Source organism: Copidosoma floridanum, unplaced genomic scaffold, assembly GCF_036245765.1.
Source record: "Copidosoma floridanum isolate Cflo_tuat_1 unplaced genomic scaffold, Cflo_Japanese_pri ptg000013l, whole genome shotgun sequence".
In the NCBI taxonomy this organism is placed as follows: domain Eukaryota; kingdom Metazoa; phylum Arthropoda; class Insecta; order Hymenoptera; family Encyrtidae; genus Copidosoma; species Copidosoma floridanum.
The window spans coordinates 19,786,772-19,804,648 of NW_028321890.1; the positions used below are offsets into that span (position 1 = coordinate 19,786,772).

The following is a 17,877-nucleotide window of genomic DNA, read 5'->3' on the forward strand; positions in this document are numbered from 1 at the left end:
CAGTGAATAATCACAATTATATTAAAAGATACAGAGATTTAAAGAATGACAAGAAATTTTCATGCGCATTTTAAATAGCAAAGTTATAAATAAAAAATTAAGTAGTACTTTTTAACACAATGTTCGCTTTTGGCAGATATTGTATTTTTCAATGTACATCTTCTAAAGTCTTATCTGAAATTCTTTGCTATTTTCAAAATTATAAGTACAAGCAAAGTGAACCAAATTACATATAGATTTAACTTGGCATTTCACTTAGAATTTCCAATAACATCCGCATTCTAAAACTTCAAATGAAATTAAAAGTGGAACTGTATGGAAAAGTACTAATAGTATTTATGTAAGTAATAACAATTAACTTCCTCACAAGGGGTAAACTGAGTATCTCGGATAAAAAGGCTCAACCGACAAAAATAGAAAAAAGTGGGTGTTTTTATTTTTTATCATATGTCCACAAAGTTTAATGAATTTGAAGTCGCGGAGGTGAACGTTTTCCTTGTAAGATTGACAAACAGGAAGTCAATAAGCCGTTTAGAAATTTAAGTGAATAATAAGTTTTTGATGATTTATAAATTTTATCGTTGCAAACCAAAAAAATATTTTTGAAACTTTAATTCGGATTATTTAATTACTTATGGAAAGTGCCTGTATGTGTATCGTGTGCTAGTCATTGTTGTAGGTAATATAACGGATTTTTTTCAAGATTTTTCATGGTTTTTTAACTTTTACAATCAGAAAATATACACAAAATTCGATAATGTTCTTTATTTTTTCTAATAAGTTGATGTAGTACACAATCATTTGAATTCCACCATGGTTAAAAATATTCAACCTCCGATGAATGAAGTTCGACAGATATTTCCAGAGATACTTCCCAATGAAAAATTATATAAATTCAGACGTAAAGCTACCAAATCTACAAAAATATTTATCATACATGAGTATGATACTAAAAAGTGAGTGTTCGAGTGTTTGCATGTATGTCATTTATCAGAGCTGGCTTCAAAGAGTCTAAAATAATAAATTAGAAAATGAAAAATGGTCTTTAACTTCAATTTAATTTGAGTATGAAGCACTTGTTAAAATTTTTTTTTCATCTAGTTGTTTGATTCTCAAAAAATTTATTTTAAACGTCTTACTAAATATAAATAAAACATTTAAAAAAAAAAAAATGAAAACTTAAATACATTTTTTATACTATAAAGCTCTGAAATAAAAATATAATAATTGTTACTTAAGTTCATAACTTTGCAAGCACCCGATGAAAAAAAATTTGTAATTTTGAATACACTTTTTAAAAAAAATTTATTAACTCTCTCTCTCTCTCGATAAAAATAATAAAAGTCCGTAAAAACTTCATATACTGAAACTAATAAATTATTTAAAATATTTATAACGATTTAAAATTTTGAATGGTTTTTGTTAATTTTGATTTGAATCAAACTTTGAACAAGTATAATGAGAATGAAAAATAAGCAAGTTTTTGGGTTAATAAAAAATTTTATGATTTTTAAAAAGTTGCTTGCATGTTTGACAGATAGCAACAATGTTTGACTACGTAAAATGTCAGAAATGTCTTGTCAAGACCATTTTCGTTTGTCTATGACGTCAATTAATCATTACTTTATCCAGCTTTGATTTTAGTGTGCTTTAAAAGAAAAAAAAATACGGTTGTTTATATAAGTGAGTAGAATAAGAGTAAAAATACAAGTTGTTGGATTTAATTACAGATTTAAATACATAAAAAACGTTGTGGCATCATCTCGTCCGTGCACGTTTTCTTCGACATAAGGCACTAAGTCACATTCACGAAAGCCTATTCTGCAGATCAATTTATCTTACAAGAAAAGTAAAAACATTTATAAAAGAATAATAGACAAAATATGCATGTATTTAGAGACACAAATAAAATACACACGTCAACGCATATCAAATTATCGCACTAAAAATAAATGCACTTGGAGAATGAATTTTCGATTTGACAAAATCGTTGCAACACTATAATTACAGTCTATTTTCTTAATATGTATTTAAAATATACAACTCTAGTCTTATTTCAAGTAAAATGTACTAGAAAAGATTTTATCTGCGGATCAAATATGCTTTGAAAGAGAATAATATCATAAGGCACATAAATTATATATTTTACTAAAAAAGTAAATCTTTCAATAGTTACGAGATAATTTTACAAATATATTTAGTATATTTAAAAAAAATAGAAAATTTACATGAAAAAAAAAAAAAAATTAATAATGTTAACAAAATATTTGTATTATTTCCAACATCAATACAATATATTATGTAGAGCAAAAATATTTTTCGTCAACGATTTCATTGAAAGTTGTAAAACTTAAACTCGTATACCTGAATTAACTTTGTTGATGTACGTATACATTGAGCAAAGTAGACTGGAGTTGATAGGCAGTATCTTCAAATTTTATTAAATTTTCGATAATTACTCCAAAGAATAAACAACAGAAAATTCATAAAATACTAATATTTAAGTTTCTCTAATATTTGTTCCTAAAACAAAAAATTTTTTCTTTGTAGATTAAAAAAATGTTACCATCTAATTTAAATATGAGCAAAAAATAGTTGATGTTAATAAGTTGAAGAATAATTGTATAGAAAAAAAAAAAAAAAAACAAAACAAAAAATTGAAATTTCCACAGTGCTTCTACTTATGCTGACATGTGATTGCGGATAACGGCTTAATCAGCACAATCATAATCCACAACTAGTCTTTATTCGTTTTTGGTACCAAGACATTAGAAAATCGCCAACCAGCTCTAGTCTTACTTAGTGATTTTAATGAGAAAAAAAAAAAAAAAATTAAATTACATTAATCCACGCCAATTTTGTCAAAGTAAGCGAAAATTTTTCCCGAGTGTGCCACCAACACACCACGTACTACTATACTATAATTAATACTAACTACTAACTAAATACTACTACACACTACACTCCATCATCATTTTCTTCCCTGGTAACGACCATTTGTAATTAAATTTAGATTGTATCACTCTACAGACTGCACAATTGTATCGTAATCACGCATAAGTCGATTATTATAGACAATTTTAGATTTAGCAGAGATGAGTACTGAAAAGAAGTATAAGTAGAGGTCAGGAGAACGAGAGAGTAAGAGATAAAGAAATGGTGGTGGGTGGTGGACCGGCGTGGTCGTTATTCGATAGATGGAAAGTATATAAGCGACAATGTGAGTTATTAAAGGTGTTATGTAAGTGCAAAAATTATAAAATACTAAAGTGAAGTATGAAAAAAATAAATTATATATATATATAAATATGAATAAATGCTTGGGCCACAAAATTATCCATACAACTAAATAAAAAATAAAGACGTTGATTACAATTGAAATGCCTTCGGGCGGAACTTTTATTGGTGATGCGCTTGAAAACGCCGCTTTTATAACAACAATAAAAATAAATAAATAATAGATATACTTATGTGATTTTTTTGGCATCTTGAATGGACGGTACTTATCATACACATTCATCCATTCATACATATGTGTATCTCCAAAAATAACCATATTTGCTAAATGTTAAAAATCGTATTATATGGTTGGTTTCCGCGAATCATTGTGGTAACCTTTCTAAAGGATACGCACTCATTTTGTTACGATTTCTTACTTTATTTTTACTCTCTAAGATAATCACCAACGTACGAAAAAAAAATCGAATCTCGTTATATGTTTGGTACATAATTTTGTTTTTGTATCCACAACATAAATAATGTATAAAAAAAAAATCCATGCGTGCGTATGTTATTTAATTGTACACGCTGAGCGCCGAAACCTAAGCAGCGACGTCTTACGTTTCGAAATATAGTTTATCTGTTATAATGTCTATCTTTCCAATTGACAATATGTTTCAAAATATATTATTGTTAGACGTTACTTGAATGTTTTTACAGTTTATTTTTATTCCCTGCTCCATAAAACGACTATTGTCTATTAATTGTTACGGGCTACCAAAAATTTTTATATTCTTACATTTGTATAGATACTATTTCTTCAAGTAAAAATTTCAATATTTAATTTTGTTTTTTTTAGGTAAAGATTTACAATTATAAAAAAATTTTAATCCTCAACAAATATTTCCAATAATTATTTCACTCATTTATATGTTAAAAATTAATTAAATTATCTGTAGCTATGTGATAAGTTGAAGCTGAGATCACATGGTTATGATTTAAATGGTTCAAACGATCGTATAAATAAAGGGTTTGTGAATTACTACTACAATTATTCTTTGTTTTTAAAAAATCTAAATAAATTACGATTTTATTTAACTATTCTAGGCTTGGAAAAAAAATGTTTACGAAAGAATAAGAGCTCAAATACAGAGAAATATTACAGATGAACACGTTATAAAATTTTGTTTTTTAAATAAACAAATTTAACGAAAATACAAAATAAAATTTTGAAAAGAGAGACATCAACCTTACGTAAAAATACAATTACTAAAACAAATATTATGAACATACTAGAATTAGAGGCCAAAGTAACAAATATAGAATCCATATATAAAAAAAGGAAATACTTAATGAAACTCAGTTATTTAAGATATATAATCCTATCTTAAAAAAACTGGTTGATAGCGGAAAAATTTTAAAAATAAACATAAAACAATTTAAATTAATGTAAATTACAAGTATAAAAACAGTTAACTGCAAGATTATTTTTGAAAAATTATAAAAATTATAAAAGCACAGGGGTTGGAGACCCAGAGTCCGTAAAAAAATGGAAAAATGTTTTAAGGTATGATAACTAAAAAAAAACTAATTTGAATAACAAAAAAAAAACTTTTTTTAATCATAGCTGAACAAATACAAACAAAGTAGAAGTAAAAAATGCAAAAAAAAGTAGTGGTAGGTTTGTCTAAAGGTAGATGAGAAAACATACAGACTTTTTATATGAACTGAAACACAAAAAAAACACGACGCTAAGTATCTAAAAAGTGAAGTACTTCGAGTCACAGCTATGAAGATATGAATATAAAGGGTAGACTGCCCTAGATGAAGGTACAGGAGAAATGAAACATAATAAAAATCAAGGGGTAGGTCCATATAACAACAAAAATGTATAGAGGTATCATTGCTGGTATAGTCTTAAAAATATGAGGAAACACGTAAGATATAGAAATAAAAAGAAGTATACATAAAGAGACGACAATTTAGAGGAATTAGCACAGAGACGGATAAGCAACTACAAGACACAGGTACAAATACAGTTATAGATTTTAGAGACACAGGTACAAAAAACTAACTTCGATTCGATTGAAAACCTCCGTAGCGCAAGTATCTATAAGGCAAAAAAACGAAATGAAATAATGTAGCTTCGGCAGCGCAGTTAGCGAGTATGTAGGTATGGGTACAAGGACCAGGCCGTTCCTGCAATATATTTTGACTCCGGCGTCTCATTAGTGGGTAGCAGGGACTTTGAGAAAAAGTACCTCGTTTCGGGTTGCGCGTAGCCAATTACATTGCGCACAGGCACGTAAAAGTCTACACGAAGAAAACGAGAGAGGTAATGACCCGTCAAACTGAGATTTATCCTCGATAAATTTAATTCAGTTTACTTTTCTTTAATATACGCTACGATCTTTGGAATGTTTTTGTAATCGCGTCGTTGTGTTTATTATAACGGGCACGAATATCTTTTGATACTCGATTTTTTGAGATGCAATCTGTTTTTTAATGTATGGGTAATAAAATCGAACCTAGTGCCTAAAGAGGCGTTTTCTTAATACGTTTTTTAACTATTATAAGACACTCATAATCAACAAACATTATTATAATTGAGTTTATCAGTTACATATACATCTTTTTAGGTCAACTAAAAATTATAAAACAAGTTTCTTAATCGTTGTTATTTTGTCGTGTATACGATATCATAATTGTATGAACATTATTTTTTTATAAAAATTTTATATCATTGTCTTTCAACTTGAACGTTTGTACTATATTATCTATTAATTGTTTAAAACAGTTAAAAGATTATTAGGTACGTTAAATTTGAAAAAGGTATATTTCAGCAATCGTACACATTTTAATCTTTGTCGATAAAGTTTGCAAGTACTATTTGAAAGAAATAGAATAAAGGGATAGATTTTTTAAAGTTAGATATTTTGAACGATAACTTAAATACAGTTTTAATACAACTGCTTATTAAACTTGCTGTAGTACGCAAATGTTACTTGATAAAAATTTGTTTGGTTAATATAATTCATATAATAATAATAATTTTTTAAGAAATTCTTCCGACAATACAAATGAAATAACAAATTAAATGAATTTTTTTTTGTATTTGTAATACTGGATTATTATTTTGTACCTGAAAGAAAAATTCAATAAGACGTTGGTCACTTAAAAGCAGCTTTTTTTCAGAATCCGACAAAAAATTGCTCCAGTTTCACAAAAGAAACTTTACGGATGTTCTTGAATAATTTTTCAATAAGAACTTTTATTCACGCAAGGTTGACTTTTTCTAGAAAAGCAGAAGTTTTCACAGCTAAAATGCGGATGCCAACGTGTACGATATCCAAGGCCGCGTAATTTTCTCCTTGTTGTTTTGCTACATTTTTTCCTCGAACAAAGTTGAATTAAAATAAATGGACGTTGGACACGACGAAAAAATAAAAAGTTCAGTCGATAGTAAAACATCTAAGGAATTTTTCTTCCAGTGAGAAGGGTTGCATTATTAGGAAAATGAGACGAACGGAAATTATGGACTGGTGGGATAAAATAAAGGTCATCGGAATATTCGGAATCCAGAATATAGTGCAAGCAAGAAATACGGCTTATATATGCGAATTGGAAACATGGGTCACAAGGGAAGGTGGATACAAAGTCAGTTCTGGTATTATCGTGCTGTCGTATTGTATCATTGTTTAAGACCAGGTGAGTTTTTTCCTGTAATACCTGGATACGTGCGAAGCAAGCTGGTCTTTTTTGTCGTTGGTCTTTAATTTTTTTTTTTCTTGAAATATTATTTGTAAACAACGTATTTCACCAAAATTTGATGTGCAATGAGTCGTGTGTAAGGCGATATTAAATTGTTTTATGTCAAATAATAGTCAATAAAAATAAGCTTGTGCAACTAACGTTGTTCATACAATAACTGCAGTAAAGTTAATGCAACAAGAAATTAATAAAAAATATTGTAACTCGTAACTTAATTAATTTTTTACAAAAATATGTAAAAAAACCTAGTTTGTCTATTGTACATACAAAATTAGATTAATTTAATACACAGCACGAAATATGATACAACAATAAAATTATGTGTTTTTGACTTGCATGCATGTATTCGACGAGGTAAAAAGAAAAACGTTGTATTGGCTGCTACAGAAAGTGTAAAAGGAAAGAAAGTGAAATCTTCAATGATTTTTCGAACTGGGGAGAAAAAGTTCACAGTTGACTACCCCCAATCCGTCAAGCTTCTGACGGCTTTCTCCTGTCTAGAAAAAAAAGGCGAAGAAGGGCAAAGCTCCGAGCAAAACAAATATATACAATGAAAAGTGCTGAGTAATCGAAGAAAAGGAGAAAAGAGAGATGAATCAAATTTCAGCTTTTCCATCATAGACGTTTGTTTCGTTGGAACAGCATAATAACAAAAGCTCGGTACTATTAAAATTAAATTTTTTTTTCGATCGTAATGTTCGACATCGTTTGACTGCATTAAATTGTTAACATTTAAAATTCCTGACAAATAATCCCTTTTGCTTCCTACACTTATACTTCAATTGAATTGGGAAGTGGAAAAAAAAATAGTTTCGCAATTCAAAGTAACTACCCGAATTTGTAACTTTCAAAGAGAACCTAAAAAAATTTTACATAATTTTCAAACAAAGAAAACTCCAATGAATACAGGAGATAAAAAACGAAAGGAGACGATACAGTTCTTCGCGGATTAATTAATTCAACGTCAGCCTCCGTCCACAGCAATCGCGCGACTGTGGATTAGCAATACGCAATTTGCAAGAGCGTCCTCGCCATCGCGGATAATTAACGCTTTATCATCTCGTCGCCGACAAGAGTACGTTCTGTAATAAAAGGGAGAGAAAGAGAATGCTATGCACCGCTGCCGGATAATAATCTCTCGTTCTCCCTGTTCGCGTTAATTAAAAACTGCGTCTTCTCTCCAGCTTCGCGGTGTCATATCCGCGAACGCGAATTAGGATAGCAAAGAAGAAGGACGAAAGGAAAAAAAAAGAAAAGAGGCTCGCCTGCGAAGTTTGAGCTGGCTCGGAGGCAGGCGTCGGGTGATAAAGCAATTAACGCGCTCAAGGGCTTCGCTCGGATGGCGTCTTTCGTGATCTATTGCGCACTTACTTGTTTTCTCGCAAGGCGTGCTCTTTATCACGACGGGCCTGAATTTGTGTCGACCTCAACTCTTTCGTTTGGTGATTTTTTTATTTTTTTTGTTGCTGTCGAGCAAGATTATCCAAGAAAAGTGAAATACAGATGGCTAAGGCTTTGTTGGTATCGATAACGTTAAAAGTCTGGTATTTGTAGTCAAAGGTATGGATATTTTGTCTGATTTTGCAAATGAAAAGAAAAAACATACTTACATGATTGATTTTTTTATTCGAGTTTTGCTGATGATAAAACATACACAGGATACAGTAAAAACTTCGATCCAAGACTGCATAATGGAGGTGGGTGCAGGTGTCGGTCGCATCGATTGTGGTCTAGACGCCGCAATAAAAAGGAGGCTAATTGCTTGAACACTTGCAAGCTCGTCGCGGCCAGTAAATTTCAAGGGAGGGCTTTAATTAAGCGCTTTTCGAATAAATAAACGCCACCACCGACGACGATCCAGCGACTGGGCTTACTTCGTTCGCGCGTTAGTGTACAAGCTTTCGTTTTTTAATTCACGCGCAGCTCTTTTTGCTCGACTAATTAACGATTTTTTTCGTTTAACGGAAATGAATTTACTTTTTGTTGTTCGTTCTGTTTTTCCAATTTTTTTTTTTTTTTTTTTTTTTTTTTTTGATGGTAAACTTTTTAATCATTTAGTTAATTATAAATAAGGTTGTTACATGGCTTTTAAAACTCTAGTCAATAAATTTTTATTAGAGGAAGACAATGTAGTACGCCGTTTTTTCTCCAGAGATAATCCTCGTGCAGATTAAATCATAAATCCATAAAATTCGTATATCTTTTGAATTTTATTACCTAGATTATACATGTTAGAATTTATTTTGAGAGCTCTTGTGATAAAATACGTGATTTTAGTTTTGAGTGTAACAGATAATTTTTTAAGGCAAGTACCTAATTTATTTTTATGTAACACACTGGAATTACCATGATCTGATACACTGAAACTTTTATTTCTCTAGTTTTTAACATTTGTTGAGATGCTTGCAGTACTTTTGTTCAGCTGAAACATTTTGGTGAAACTTATTTTTTCTTTTTCACAAATCATGTGTTTACCATAGTTACACACTACCACCAATATTTTGTAAGTAGTTTTAGCTAATATAAGCCTATAGATATTCGATGATATTATATTCCTTATGATTAAAGAGTACGTTCATTGACAGTACAATATACTTTCAATTTGAAAAAAAAAAATAGAAAATCATAGATGATTATTTTGATTTTTGATACATTAACATTAAAATTATTTTGTTATTGTTACTGTAATGATGATAAATATTGTTTTTAAATGTACTTTTGTCAATAAAGTCGGTACATTAAAGTAATTTCTATTACGATATTATTCGAAATGTATATTTCCTAAGGTTTTAATAATACATAAATTGAATTTCGACTACTTACATGGACAAACAAATAATTCCAATTTCCTTAGTATTTCGACAAGCTTTATAAACATCAAGCGAAAAATCAGAGCTACTTCGCTCTGTGATCCTGGAATTGTGGGATACATCACGTTTTCTTTCTTTGAAAGCCAAGTTTACTTCTGCGTTAAAAATTTTGTTAAGAAAATTACATGGGCGAATAAAACTATTGCTATGTTTCCAACAATTTATTATTCTCTAAATAATATGTTATAAAGCTAATGTAAATACATTCTAATTTTTTATTATTGGTATGTTTTTAGTGCAATAAAAACTGAACACAAAGATTTATTTTAAATACAGTTCATCACGTATTTTTCAATAATTTACTTTTTATTTATTCAAATTCTATTACTATTTTATTCTTGTTATTATGGTGTTACAATTATTATGATTGCAATAACAATGTATATTTACCCTGTGCAGTTAGACAAGTCGTACAAAATAATAATTAACGTGTAAGACTTTTGACTTCATGGATCGTTAATGAAATGTAGAGATAAGTATCTTTTTATTTGCTCTGGAGATATGATTCTTCAAAACTTATTAGAAGATCACAAGAATGAACATTCACTTGCCATTGAACTAAGTATATTTATCTGCTATTGTAATTCCAATGAATAAATTTACATAAATTTTTTAGGTATAGCTTGTGAATGGATAATATATGAAAAAGTAGAAAGAGAGCGTTAATATAATATTAAAAGTCAATAGTTATTAATATATATTTAATTGTTCATGCACACACCGTAAAATCAGTCAAGTTGATTATTATTCTGATATGAATTATTTTCGCTGTATTATTGATTTAATATTTAGATATTCGTGAAGAAAAAACTTGTCAATAGTATAAAACACTGGATAATACCTTTACTTCAAGTTTAATTGCAAAATCATACGGTACTAATACTTGGTACCAAGGATTTATTGTAGAGAAAAAGAAACTATTAGTAGCCAATATTATCCGATAAAATTATTTATTTTACTCAAAATTTTTTAAAATATAAGATTTACGATACTGCTTGATAGTTAATAAATGTATTATATTCGTAAGAAATACGCAAATGTGCAATACCATTAAGTTAAAAATTTTACTTCAAAATTATGTAAGTTATAAAAAGAATCTTTACAAATGGAGCAATTGAATAAATATTTAAATGACGTAAGATAGAAATGATTAAACTACACGTAAAAAAGTAAGCTGAGAAAATTTTGTACTTTATCTTTATCTTTCACATTCTTTTTTCTTAATAATAATGCTGAGTAACTTGATAAACGTCATGTGTATTAAGCAAATACAGATGTTTCTTTTAATTTTTGCAGTACAATACCTTAAAGAGTGATAAAAAGACATTAATTAATCGAGTAGTATAAAGCTATAGTTCTAAGTTTCAAATTTCAGAGTTAAAACTTGTAGTTTTTATAAAGTGCTCTATAAATTTTTTACAGTAAAGTAGCTCTTCAATACATATTTATCAATTACTTAAGGATTTAGACATCCACTTCAAGTATAATTAGTTTTAATAATAATTTCAGGACTCACATAATCTATCCTCAGCTATCAAATCTGTAATTTTAATTGTATGCCAGAATTATTAGAATCTAGATATTATTAGTGCACCCACAAACAGGAAACGCGAAAAAATGGTGAAACGATCTCTGAAGCTGATTATTTACGCGGCCTTTACGTTACATTTTAACTATGCGTTGGGTACATTTCGTCCAATTTTTCCAGGTAGGTGAATTTCATAAGATGGGTGATACAAATGAAGATTCTTTACTATTAGCTTATGCATAAAATATTTTATTAAAAATTCATTACTGTCTGTTCTTGTAAAATACAACACCGTAATACTTGGAAAATTTAAATATTTAGGAACAAAATGGTGTGGTGCTGGAGATATAGCTAAAAATCCAAATGATTTGGGAGTATTTCGTAAAACAGATATGTGCTGTAGAAGTCATGACTTTTGTAATTACAATATGCAATCTGGTGAAAATAAGTATGGACTGTACAATGGCATGCCATTTACAAGGTAAGACTGATTTATTTATTTGTTTGGAGGGTAATTTAAATGATTTAGTAAATTTAAAATGTTCACGAATTTTAAACAAAAATATTTCTTCATTATATAACGTACCATTAAACAGTTGTGTCTTAAAACATATTTTGAATTCTCAATTTCACATCTTTTTTTTTATGATTGTTAAATATCATATAATTCTGTAACGCATTGCTAACAACTTAAACTACATCAATCGTTTCTTTAGCTCTCATTGCAAGTGTGACGAGGATTTCTACAACTGTTTGAAAAATATTAGCACTATTGTAGCAAAAACAGTAGGAATGAAGTATTTCAATGTGTTGAATCCGCAGTGTTTCAAACTTGAATATCCAGCTGTATGCATTGGATATAATGTGTACGTATAAATTATTATTTAATATTAAGTAATTAAATGCGTAATATAATTATTATAATTTTTAGTTAAGGTAGTTATAGTACGTTAAAATGTAAGATTAAAGATGCTTTTATAAAAGTAAAAATTTTCATTAGCAAGCTTACAAATCGGTAAATTTTTTTATAGGACATTGCTATTTCAACGAAAATGTGCACAGTACGCACTTAATTACAACCAACCACCGGTATGGCAGTGGTTTGACAATAGGAGATTCTAACACTGTTTAATCAATCCCTAAAACCATTTAATGAATATTTTAAGTACAAATGTTTTTTATTCACTAGTAAGAAGTGAATAGTTGAATAGAAAATTTTTTTTTGCAAATAATGCCAATGTTTAAAAAAGGCCGTTAAAAATCAATAAAAAAAAAAAAAAAAAAAAAAAACACGTGCATTACAAAATACCAAATAAAAATTGTGCTTGTATTATTATGTATCCTGTTGAAAAGAAATTCTTATAAATCACCGTTAATTTATAAAAAAATGTTTATTACTGGTTTATTGATTCCAAAAAACATCTTTTAATACGTTAAAAAAATAAGGATTTCAAAGAAAGAAAAATTAAAAAAAAACTGTATAAAAGATTTAAAAAATTATTTTTTTTTTTAAATTCTTTAAAAAAACATTTCAAACTAATTTAGACTAAGCTCTGAATGAAACATAGTATAGTATTTTGTAAAAATCAATGAGAATATAACAAAAATTAAATTTTTCAGGTAAGACGTGTTTATTATCTGTGCAACCTACAAGTTGCGCGTAGTAAAGATATAATACTACACATTAGTTTGATTAATACTTGGAGTATAAATAATTAAATTAGGTGTATCTCTTTCAAGATATAGTTAATTTTTTTTTTTTAGTATATGATGCACATATTTTACAAAAAAACTTACGCATAGATAGGTTACAAGAAACATTAGAATTTTAAAATTGTCAACGTTTTTAAGTTTGAAACACTGTAATGGCTTTTTTCGTGATGCACGTTTGACACGCTTTGAAAATAAAACTTACGTTATCAAAGTTACGATGCGTTTAGGGCTTTAAATATTTTGACGAGTCAAAAGTTTACGCACAACTGTTACTATTTAATGTAGAGTCTATTTTTGCAAATAGAAATTTTGTTCTTGTACAAGAAGTATTAGCATTGTTAAGTAATAAACAAGTAATTTATAATTTAGAGTACATCACAAAATAAGTACGAATAAATTAAGACACATATGTTAAGTTAAAAAAATTTTTTTTTTAAATTTATTATTTGAAGACATAACAGTGGATTTGAAGAATTTATTAAAAATCATGGTATTTATTGTAATACACGCATTTCCATTATTATACCTCGTCGTGTTCGCAAATTGTCAATATAATTTTAATGACGAAAGGTACAATAAGCCTTTAATCATGGGTAAGCCTATAGATTTACAAATAAATTATAATCAAGGAGGACAAAATGGTCTGCCTGTACATGAATATCAGCCAATATATAACGAGAGATTTGCTGACAAGTTGAATAATTACGGTCCAATGCAAAGTGGTGAGGCATCGCGTAAAAATCAATCTTACAGTCCATTTCCAAACCTTGACTCAGATTGGAACAATCAATTACCTCAAAATCAGCTTAGACCTCATGAACCTACTTTTTCTAATACAAATCCTAAAAATGTCGGTTTTACCAAACATGATACCAGAAATAAAATTAAACCAACTTTTATTTCAAACTGGGAAGTTTTGATCAAAAATATTTTTCAAGAGATTTTTGAGAAGACCAATAATGGTTACATGGTATTATAATACATATATTTTAAAATACACAACTGTACAATAACTGTAATTTCAATCATAATCAATAATTCGTTTGATAATACAGGAAAAAAGAATGTATCATCCAAATGAGTTTACATGCAATCAGTGGATTAAAGATACTGTTGGCCTCGCTATAGAAACAATTGGAAAAACAACAGAAAACGTTGGAAATTTTTTGCCTGGCGGCGTTATGATTAAAGACATGGTTGCTTTTATCTTCAAAAATTTGAAAGACCTAACAGTAAATAGCGTTGAGCCAATAACAGGTACACTGAAGGAAGTAATAAAAAAAAATTCCAAAGATGATGTTTTTTTACCAGGTATCCATTTACGATTTCATTTTTTTTTTTTTTTTTTTTTTCTACAACACAACTATTATTTTTATTGTTTGTAACATAATGTAAAATTTTTTTTTATAAAATTATCTGAAAACATCCTACGAACTACATGTGAATTTTTTTTCAGGATCTCTGTTTCTACGATTTTACGATTGGTGTCAAGCTAATAACGGAAAAAATAATCCACTAAAGGAAAGTATACTGCAGTTGATTTCCGATTGTAGTAGTAGTCACGATAAATGTGGCCATACTTTAAAACGAGGGGAAACAAAATATGGATTATATAACGCTGGTCTTTTGACAAGGTAAAATATCTATTAATACAATGAACTAATATAAGTAAGCTAGTAGAAATAATTACCATATGGAAGCGATCGAATAATCACGTGGGGAGAGATTTCAAGATATGACTCATCTAAGCATAAAGTTTAATTATACATGAATAAATAATTGAAGTTAATAAATTATGAGCATATGTGTATAGTTTAGAAAAGTCTAAAAAATCTCAAAAAAAAAAAAAAAATACTGTCAGTCTATTTATCAAGCCAAAAAATGGTTTTCTCACTCTAAAAGGCAGAAAAAAGGTTGTTTAAAAAGTTTTCAAAAATAGTTATTTTACTATTTCAAATTATTTGATTAAAACTGTACATCTTAAAAAATTGGAATGAAAAAAAAAGTTTTCTTTTTAAAATTTACAGTATAGGATTTTTTTTCTAGAATTTAATTTTGACAGACAAAATAATAATTTTACATATTCATGGTAAAAGATCGAAAATTCGTAAAAATGTCGTTTTCCATTAAATAATAAAGTGGGTAATTGGGAATGAAATAAATTGTTTCCAGTGGTATTAAAATTAAATTTATACAAGATCCGTTTACAGTTGAAAAAAGTCGACGATATTTGAAAAAATAATTTCTGTATGGTTTTAAATTAAAGGACTAATTATGTAAATGCTTTAGAAGCAAATAAGTAAATAAATAATGAACAATATCTAAAAGTAATAAAATGTGTGTAAGCAGTTAATTTGAGAGGGACAAAATAAATTTGTAAAAAATTAATACCTTCATGTTATAAGTACCTATGATCTGATCAAAATTATATAGCAGTTGTGTCTAAGTTTTCGTTAAACTTTTTGCAAAAATTTAGTAACTTATTCAATATTATAGTTTTTTAAGGAATTTTTATTTATAAAAGTTGGAAAGGAAGTAATAGGGTTTCAGAAGACAGATTTTACAAAAGTCTTGAAAGACAAATTCTTATATTAAAAAATTTAGAAAGTATCTACAGAATTTATTAAAGTCGTACTTATGCTTGTAGCTGCATAGTTTTATCGAAATTAATTTTCTGGAGCTTATGTATATTAATTCATGCCAGGCAGAAATTACTTATGATAAACGTATATGAAATACTAAACAATACAATTTAATAAGATCCTAATTTATTTTTGAACTAACTTGTATTTGTATTTATTTAACTATTATAGATCTCATTGTGATTGTGATAAACAATTGTATAAATGTTTAAAAAATTCTTCTTCACCGATGGCAAATCTAATTGGCATAACTTACTTTAACGCATTGAGACTACAATGTTTTAAAAAAGATTATCCTGCTGTTTGTACTCGTCATAAATAGTAAGTCAAATTCAATCTAAGAAATAATCATTATTTGGTTTTACTTTTATTGGTAAAAAAGTTTTTTTGACAGTACAATAGAAAACCGTTATTATACTATGTTTTCTGAATAGTTTCAGCCCAAATAACTATACGTGTTTCTATTTCAGCTTCCTCATTCTGCAAGACAAATGTTTAGAATACAACTATTCAAAGAATGAACCACAGACAGTTCAGTGGTTTGATCAACCTGACTTTTGAGCTTATGTTACATTTATTGTATTTATTGGATTCTTTGATTTACATTTTAATTAACACTCAATTTGTACATGGAGATTTTTGCTTACAGAAAATATCGTGAAATTATATACTTTTGATTTTTTTGATGTGAACACATTTTCCTCTCAATATGTTAACCTGTAATATCGTAATTAAAAAATAAATTTTAATAAAATTACGTGCTCATTTTTTCTTTGAAATTCTGAAAACATCCATTACAAATAAAAAAAAAAAATAACAAAAACCATAAAGCAGCTTTCCAGGACAGCCAACACGCGCTACTTGAAAAGAATATATTTTTTAATATCCAACGAAGCGTGATAGATAAAAGTGACTCAAGGTCATAATTTATATGCGTCATTGTGGCTTACATGAGCACGATTACTGTTTAACTCGATACTAATTATTGCTCGTGAGCTTGAAATAATTTAAATTCTAGGTTACGATTTAATCACCAAAAGTATCGTGATTTTTCTACTGATCAAGTGGCTGAAAAAATAATTTGTTGTCTTGGACGAATAACAATCAATTTTTTGCTTTTTTTGAAATTTTTCAAACCAATGTTGTTGAAGAAAGGTCTTTATCGTTGTTCTTCATCGAATCTTTTCTACGATTACCAGCCTCTAGTTCAAGTTCAGTTGGGTTCAACACACGGGCCGTTGTAGAAATAAATATAGACACTAAATAAGAGAAAAAAAAAAACCGTAACAAATTAAAAGAAAGTTTTTTTAGAAAAAATTTGTATCGAACGACGAGCTTATCAAAAGTCGTTAGAAAAAAAAAATAAGTATACATATAAAAAATTAAATTGCGATTGAGATGGTCAGAAGCTTGCGGTAACAGGGAATTATTACGTGAATAAGATAAGATTGACTTGTTAGTAAATCATCACCGTAAGCTTTACGAAGAAGAAAAGGTTCATACGAGGGCGATACAGAAGAGCGAGAAAAGCGCAAAAAGTGATCAGATTAGCCCAGCTGTAGCCGTGTACACTATACGGTACATAATGTGACCCTTATTCGGCCGCAGTACATGTCAGTATGTTCGGGAGAGAAAAAAAAAAGGGGGGTGTGGAAGAAAAGTGCACGCCAGGGGAATACGGCGACAGAGGGCTCCGCTCTTGGGAATGGTATAGAGTCAGCTTGACCGTTCAATTTTCTGATTGTTTTCCGATAACTCGGACAAACGAATGCGTGTGCTTGCGCGTATACGTATGGACGCCAACACATTTGGACCACCTCTCCGGCGGTCAGTTGGGAAAACGGAAAAATAACGAGGGTACGATTAGCCCCATAAACTCTTTCTCCGACTCCTCCGTGCTTGGCCTAGAATTCCATTACTGGAGTTAAAAAAAAAAAAAATGTTTGCTTTATCTGTATCGAGAGACTGATTTATCGTACCGCTGAGCGTTTGTTTCGTGCATCGATTATTGCATGGTTGTACTTGTATGAAAATGTCTATTACCCATCCGTGTCAATCGGTAAATTTTTGCGAAAAATTTAATTAAAGGGGATGCATCGTTTAATCTTTGTTACGCATGGAATTCACAAAGTTT

General features: G+C 28.8%; 1 protein-coding gene across 1 annotated transcript; it reads left to right on the forward strand.

Annotated features, from left to right (window-relative positions):
* The first annotated feature begins 11,586 nt into the window (after positions 1-11,586).
* On the forward strand, positions 11,587-16,500 carry LOC106645055 (group 3 secretory phospholipase A2-like). The gene is made up of 7 exons (XM_089590735.1): positions 11,587-11,590; positions 11,710-11,869; positions 12,105-12,234; positions 13,009-13,015; positions 14,558-14,735; positions 15,915-16,064; positions 16,214-16,500. Exons 1-7 carry the CDS (start codon positions 11,587-11,589, stop codon positions 16,302-16,304), a joined length of 720 nt encoding a protein of 239 aa, XP_089446861.1. The 3' UTR covers positions 16,305-16,500.
* Positions 16,501-17,877: the final 1,377 nt, after the last annotated feature.